This window comes from Etheostoma cragini, chromosome 8, assembly GCF_013103735.1.
Source record: "Etheostoma cragini isolate CJK2018 chromosome 8, CSU_Ecrag_1.0, whole genome shotgun sequence".
In the NCBI taxonomy this organism is placed as follows: domain Eukaryota; kingdom Metazoa; phylum Chordata; class Actinopteri; order Perciformes; family Percidae; genus Etheostoma; species Etheostoma cragini.
Genome location: NC_048414.1, coordinates 8,732,519 through 8,740,186, shown reverse-complemented (window position 1 = coordinate 8,740,186; position 7,668 = coordinate 8,732,519). Strand labels below are relative to the sequence as shown.

At 39.4% G+C, this 7,668-nt stretch overlaps 1 protein-coding gene across 10 annotated transcripts in view; it reads left to right on the top strand.

The window, feature by feature from the left end:
* The first annotated feature begins 127 nt into the window (after nucleotides 1-127).
* Nucleotides 128-7,668, top strand: part of LOC117948720 (voltage-dependent calcium channel subunit alpha-2/delta-1) — a 60,448-nt gene continuing 52,907 nt past the window's right edge. For 5 of the 10 annotated variants that reach the window (XM_034878502.1, XM_034878499.1, XM_034878497.1 and 2 more), the window contains exon 1: nucleotides 128-409. In XM_034878502.1, the coding sequence (XP_034734393.1) occupies nucleotides 321-409 (89 nt within the window). In that variant the 5' untranslated portion in view covers nucleotides 128-320. The remainder of the gene's footprint in view (nucleotides 410-7,668) is intronic. The other 5 variants (XM_034878504.1, XM_034878503.1, XM_034878500.1 and 2 more) reach the window with 1 other exon arrangement.

Here is a 7,668-nt window from a genome sequence, read left to right as displayed (position 1 = left end):
AAAAAGAGAGAAAGAGAGAGAGAGAGAGGCTGACAGGGAGCGAGAGAGACAGAGAGAGAGAAAGAGAGACAGAATGGGAGAGAGCGAGAGAGAGAGAGAGAGAGAGAGAGAGAGAGACTGGATATCCAGTTTCAGTACCTGTTAGAGCGCGGGATGGCCGGGTGCTCAGATTAGAGGTGTCAGGGTTCGTTAATCTGTGAGGGAGTGACAGACTCCCACTCACGCTGCTTCTGCACGCGCTCCCATTCATCGGCGGCAAAGGGGAGCGGAGCACAGTTGGTGTTGACGCGCGTCGGGGAATTTCCCCCCTCTTTTTAACAATGAATACCTGCAGGGTACATGCCTGGGTGTTTCTGGTCCTATTATTGCAGAACGGGACATTGGCATCGCAGTTTCCCACACAACTCATGTAAGTAGGCTATAGCCTCTATAATCCTATTTCGAGCAGTTCATGTTCTGGTTTGCAGACTCCTTGTTTCAAGTGCGCGTCATTTGGAGACAAGTATTGGGCTACATTAATGAGCCACTCACTGTCTGTTGGCGCTTGGGGGTGGGGGAAAGGGCTGGGCAGATCATTTCATTCGTGCACCAGTGGTCATCTCGAAGGTAGTCTATACAATATGTAAACGTTCCTATAATTGCTCGCCTCCACGCGGTGATTCATTTTGGTTACCGTAATGAGCCGTTTGTGGCTCTCTGTGGACACGGAGCTCCGTGACAGCTCCTATGAAGTTGAGGAGTTGCAGTGTTTTCGTCTGGTCCTGTTCCTTTTTTGTAAAATGACAAAAGTTGGCCCTTGTCTGTGACCCTTAACCCTGATTGGTTGAAAAGATCTTGTCAAGTCTTGGTTTGTTATTTCCCCTGTTATAATAAAACAACATTTCGCCCAAATTCGACAGAACAATCCAATTATTCATTAACAAAATCAGAGTTATTGGACTTGTATATGTTCCTTTACATTCAGCTGAGTAATTCCATTCAAAGTTAAAACTTAAAAGCAAGTTCACATTTAGGATTTTGGCATTATTCACCCGAGCAAATTTTTACAGTAAGAGCCATCCAACAGCACATGGGCCTATGTCCTAACCAGTCTTTTTTTAACAATATAAATTGAAAGTATAATTCAAATTTAAGTTAAGAGTTTGAGTCAGATGGAAAATTAACATCTTGTGTTTACAACTTAAAAAAAAAAATATTAAAAACAATCATAATAGATTTAACTGTATTTGTTCACTCAAAAAACGACAATATAGGTCAATTGTACAAGCAACGACCCATATATACATTTTCTGTACGGCAGCAACATCTAGCGGCCATAGGAATTAACACAGTAGCAAAGAAATAAGTTAGATGACTGTGTGTTGTGGTATGTGTCCAAATGCAAGCGTCATTTGGACACTTCCCATTCATTGTCCATCTAGGCAGCTGGGCAACTTTATGCAAATCAGGGGCATCCAGCTCTACTCGCCACCTCTCCAAAACTCACCAAAATCTTTTAAACTGAGTGTTGAATAGCCTATTTCTCATATAAAATGTTTTTCAAAACACACTTCGGTGAACAATTTTTGTTACATGAGAGAAAATCTAAACGGGCCATCATGGTGGTCTGTTTTAAAATCCATGGGAAGCAACCCAATCAATTCATCCATACAGGTGGAGCCATCGCGGATGTAGGAAAATGTAGTCTGTTTTCTTCACTTTTTATTGTTTATTGATTAATAACTGCTAACCCCCAGGCATCCAATACTTTGGCGATCCCTGCTGTCAAAAAATGTCCATGTGGACGTACCATCAGAGTGTCAAACAAACACAGGACTTTCACTCAGAAATCCGGGGTTTGTGTTCCATGTCAAACTAAAAGGCAGCCAACAGCAATGACCTCCTTGGCGCAGTTATGTCTTCATTTTAGTAGTTTTACTTGACTAATTATAAGCCAATCCCTGATGAAGTATTTTTTGTGTTTTCAAAAATTGTAAAATACTTATGTGTTTAAGACAATGCTTGTTATGTTAAATAGAATGTTAGTAATGTCACTTGTTATGGTCTCGTGTTATGGTTATAACAAATATTCAGTTGTTAGCTATGAGCATGTGCTGGTTATTTAAATGATAAAAATGCATCAACATGTTTGGTGAAAATTGCAGATTTTAGTGTTTATAAGTTGAATGGGGAATTTAATTACATAATTAATGCAGGTAAGCACATTTAAATAGTTTTATGTTTTATTTTTATTTATCTAGCAAGGACATTACTTAAGATACATTAACCCTTTTACAAGAGAGACATAGCCAAAGTGGCAGCGTTTTCTGTTGCACGACAGCGGCTCAAGCTTAGGGTCGCCCAAGACAAGACAATTGTGATTGGTTTAAAGAAATGCCAATAAATCAAAGCACAATTTTATCCCATCACGAATGTAATGTGGACCAGCCAGACCCTGCTCCGCTCAGCAGCGTGTGGATGGTCTGCCAAAGTGACACTACATGTCACCAATTCAAGTCAAAAAGCTATCGCTGCAGATTGAACTCAACTACACAACAGTCTCAATCTGCTGGATGCTCAGTGTGAATTTATGAATAAGTAAGTGAGTAAGTGTATGAATATGTTTCAAAGGTAATTCTGTTCGGTGCTTCGTATTTACAGAAGGCCTCCATCATCTTGCAGGTAAAATTGGTTCAAAAAATCTTATGTCATGTTCCCCAGGTTGTAGCATGGAGACCTCAAATGTATATTGTGGATTCAAGTGCTAAAAACACTTGCAGGCTGCCCTAGCATCCATTCTAAATGCACATTACACTGGAAGCTGACAGTCTGCCTTGGATTTGCTATATTGGTTGGTGAACATTCAGTAGCATTATCTTTATATTTCTATGGCCTTCACTGTTTTTTGAATGGTTGCTGATTTTCATTTCTGTTGGAGGTTGTGGAGGGTTCCACTTATAAAACATATGCAGAGGAAAATGTTTAGCCTGGATCATCTACAGTTAGTGGTTCTCAATCTTGTTTCAATAATGTACTCACTTTGAAATCCTGTTTTATATCTTACGTAAGTACCTCCTGACCAGCATAAAACATTTTGGGTAGAAAAAAAGGCAAAGGGCCTATAAATAAATATATGATGCGTGATTAGTTTCCAATGTACAAAACCACAATATTCTAACTAACGATTGCTACATTTGAAATGTTTAGAATCACCACATTCATTCATTATTATTGTGTATCTAAGTATTCTAGAAATCATACATGAATGATATTTTTTAATTAATATTTTAAAAAAAACTGCAGCATTCCAAATTACTCCTAATGGAGAAACACTGATCTTCAAGTCCTTTTTTTCATAATTGTTGCAGTCCAAAATAAAGATACTAAGATAAAAGGTAATGCTTCTTGCATCACAAGCACATCATTGTTAAACGAGAAGCAATTATAAGTAAGTATATATAAATGTAATCAGAAAGCATACATGATTGTAACTTAGAAGATTGATATCTTCAAAGTTACTGACCCTGCATGTCTATCTGCACGGCATGATGATGATTGGATGCAATAGAGTGTTTGAGCATAGACAAATGAGCCAAAAGCAATTAAAATAAAGTGGCTTTCATCAAGCACACTCTTCTGGATCGTACTGATGGACAGAAAAATATTCATAATACATGAGGGGTTTGCAAACTGTGCCAGGAATATTTTAGAATCAGATCACCAACCTAAAAAAATTGCAATTCTAAGGTGATAATTGTTGTGAAAAAGACAAAGGATGATGGTCTGGTCAGACCTTGATCCAAAAACCTTCTACTTCATATTAGGCTGAAGAATGTCTAAATTGGCCACTTGGGTGTGAGTGTATAGAATAGGCTTTAGAGCGTGAGCAGAGCACCGCGGGTTGTGTTGGTGCCTCACAGTTGGTGTTTCCATGCCTCATTCTGCTTTGCTGTCTGGACTTTGGTCCAAGCCTCTGTAATGATGTGTAATTAGATTTTAGTTTAACACAGCGGCCAACTGAAATACACACTACTGGCCAGGTCATTACTCTATCAAGTGCCAAATTAATGGCATCATCTGTCCCTCTTTTTCTTTTATTTTCTCTCTGCCTCTCTTTCTGTTTGGGTCTCATTTGCTCTTCCTGTGTCTGAACAAATACAATGTAGGGCACTGTCTGACCCAGTTGCCATTTGCATGTACATTTGTGTGTGTATGTGTTTAATTATCCAGCGTTGTACCGGAGGCTGCAGTAATGAGAGCCCAGCAACCAGAGCAGAAAATTAGCTACCTCAGCTCAATAACAATGACTTTATTACTGAATCAATGTGTTATTTTAGTCACGGAAAACAGCTTGCATTATATGTGTGATAACAGTTTGATGATGATAAAAAAATAATTCTTGCACTTCCCCTAATTGTGTACGTATGGAAAAAGCTGAAATAAGATACATTACATGAAAGAGGTGATGTGACTTCACATACACTAGGATCAACCATGACTGAGAGCAAGCCTCCCCTTATGGCATATATGAACTCTCACCATTAAACCTTAAAGGATGGTTGGAATTGCATTATTTAAGGATGAGGAAGTAATGTCCAGAGATTTTCCATGCCTAAAGATAATACTTCTGACCATAAGGTCAATTTAACAAGGGTTTCTGTGAATATTCATATAAGGCAACAGGCGTCCTGTTTTTACACACACACACACACACACACACACACACAGACAAAGCAAATGCATATACAAGGGATTAAATATTGACACTCTCATGAAGCCAAAATAATCAAAATAAATGTTTATGTTATCCATATTGGATGTGCGGAAAAACACACTGCCTATGTTGCGTATAGCCTTGGCCAGGGAAAACCCTAATGATTTACAGGAAATAATTTGAGATTCGCTGTGCAAGTCAGTCTGGCCAGGACCCCATTTAAGCCCATATCCAATTTTTCCAAATCAAGGCATAAATCACAGCCGTTGAGGCGGGCTTTACACGATGGCGATAGCACAGCAACGGCAGCTCTTTTTGTACATTCAACATGACGGCCACCAAAGCACAGCAACCTATTGATGACGCTGTCGCTGCTAAGTCACCTGGATTGTTGGTCTGATTGGTTGAAGGACTGTCCAACTGCACCCAGAGGCATTTGAGCGGTGTCCGTTGGTGACGCCCCTTTGGCGATGGGCTGGGACTGAACCTTCCCCAGACCTAGTCTAGGAGGAGAATTTAAAGGAGAGAAGAGAGTGAAAGAGAGTTTAGAAGAGGAGAAGAAAAGAGTTTCAGTTTCTCAACATCTCATGCATAGTTGAAGTTTTTATAACTAATATGTAGCAATAACTGTAACTATGTTCACATATAAGGAATCTGACTAGCTGTGTTGCTCTCAAATGCACACACAGTACTTGTATCCCTAGTGGAATAAGAAAAAAAACTAATTTTAAGCATATTAAGCATTTTACACATAGGGTTACTATACAGGTTTATATATAAGCCTATTAGATAAATATAAAACATTTAAAAATAACCCAAAATGCAAGAAATTTTAACTACTAGCGTTATTGGTGTAATTACAAGCAGTACAAGGCAGCCTGTGACTCATGAAGACCAATAAGTCCCGAGAATATTTGCATAGTCAGCAACAGCATCAATCTCACCACAAGGTCTGTCTAGCAGTTATTTTGGAGGTTTTGATCATATCACAATCTTCATCAGCAGATCTCTATTTCCATAATTGACATCAGAACCCACTCTCACCATATTAGATAGATAGATAGATAGATAGATAGATAGATAGATAGATAGATACTTTATTCATCCCAAAGGAAATTTTAGAATAGTGTGTATTAATTTTAGATACAGTGGTAGCAATAAACAACCTATATGGTCATATTGTTTGAAGGATTTGTTGTTGCATCTAGCACCACTGATCCCTTTGAACATGTTTGCAGATGAAAGATGGTTACCCAAACACCAGTTGGTGGCTCTAAATCACCCTAACATACAGTGCAGCAGCTGGACATCTCTGTCAGTTTTTGTTCACTAAGCCATACAGCTCTGCCAAGCCTCAGTGTGCAGTGTTGTCTACAACCGCTAAACCATCTGACTTTGGTCATAAGGTAAAGCATAAATTATGGCTGACCCTGCTCTAAAATCTCCACCTACCCTCTCTCTTCCTAAACAACTTTAAACTACGCTATCCCCAATAGTATTCTCGCTCTTGCAAAGTGTCTCATATTTCTTCACACTGTGGATTTCGTGTCCCTGATGCAGCCGTGCCATATCTTGTCGGGCTTCTTGATCTTTTGCACCTTTCTTTCTTTGTTTGCATCTTATCACCTTCCTGTGAAGTAGGGATTGAGCACTGATGTTGTGCACACATTTTGTAACTTGCATGAGACATGTTACACTGCTGAAATACCAATTGTTGAGGAATATTTTGTGGGTATGCATATCTGTTTTCTATGTTTATCTTAGTGTGTAAATGTGAGTGTGATAGGTCTCTTTGCCATTGGGGAGCATTGCTACTGAGTCTCTGTTAGTGTGAATGCATAGCAATGAGAGCATCTGTATCCCACGCCCAACCTGTTATCATTCTCATACAATATTAATGAAACTGTCTCAATGTGCCTGTGTATGTGTGCATGCATCGCATTATACATAGGGAATTACAGTAATGCATGCACATGCACAAAAGAATTTTGCTCCTGTAAGCCGGAGGTGCGCTTAGGGCTGTGTGTTGTTCAAAAAATGTTAATACTTTTATTGAGACTAATTTTATAAAGCAAAAAGAAATTACAACATTACACATCACGGCACAATTATTTTTATTTATTTATATTTGTCTCTGTGTAAGGTAGAGTTTTCCCTGCATAGCTCTACAATGTGTAACGTTAGACAGCCAATCACAAACATTATTAGAATCTTGGTACAAGCATGCTGCGTGCTTATTGGCTCACTGACGCTGATGAGATTTATACATGTCACTAAATGCAGAATGTCTTAGGTCTTTGACATTCTTCTCTCATTGATCTCTATCCACAGACCACATCCACTGTGTGTAGGTGGCAACAAGTGATTTACTATGTCAGTATATTATAATGCAAGCTGTGAGCTTATGGTTTGACAACATGATTGGAGCAGGATGAGCGGAGGGTATAAAAAATGTGTGGCACTAGCAGGCTGGACCTGATGTCCCCAGAGCTCTTTGCTATACAGAGGAGCATGTTGCCTGACTCCTGGCCACCTCCCACCTCTTGCCTGTCCACTCACATCACTGTCAGCGGTCACAACACTGGCTGACACTTATCTGATTGGTTGACTTTGTGTTTGAACTCTTAGAAAGTAATCGTATTGGCTGACACGCAATGACACATGTTTGATTAGATGACATTGTATTTGTTCCCGGTGATGGAAGTTTGATTGGTTGACATTTTGCTTGACCTATTAGAGTGATTCTCTTTGGCCTTGTTTGTGTTTACACTGGCTGTCCAGGTGGTCGTGTTAGATGATAGATGCAAGATAACGTGATGGACAGCTTAATTGCATTGTGAAATGTTTGTGATGTCTCTTCTGAACCGGTTACATCTGAGTTACCTTAACATTGGATATGTTGGGGAGGAGTGAGGATTGGACCCAAATGCAGAGATGAGGACAGCAGGCAGGCAGGCGGGTGGTAACCAGGAGTT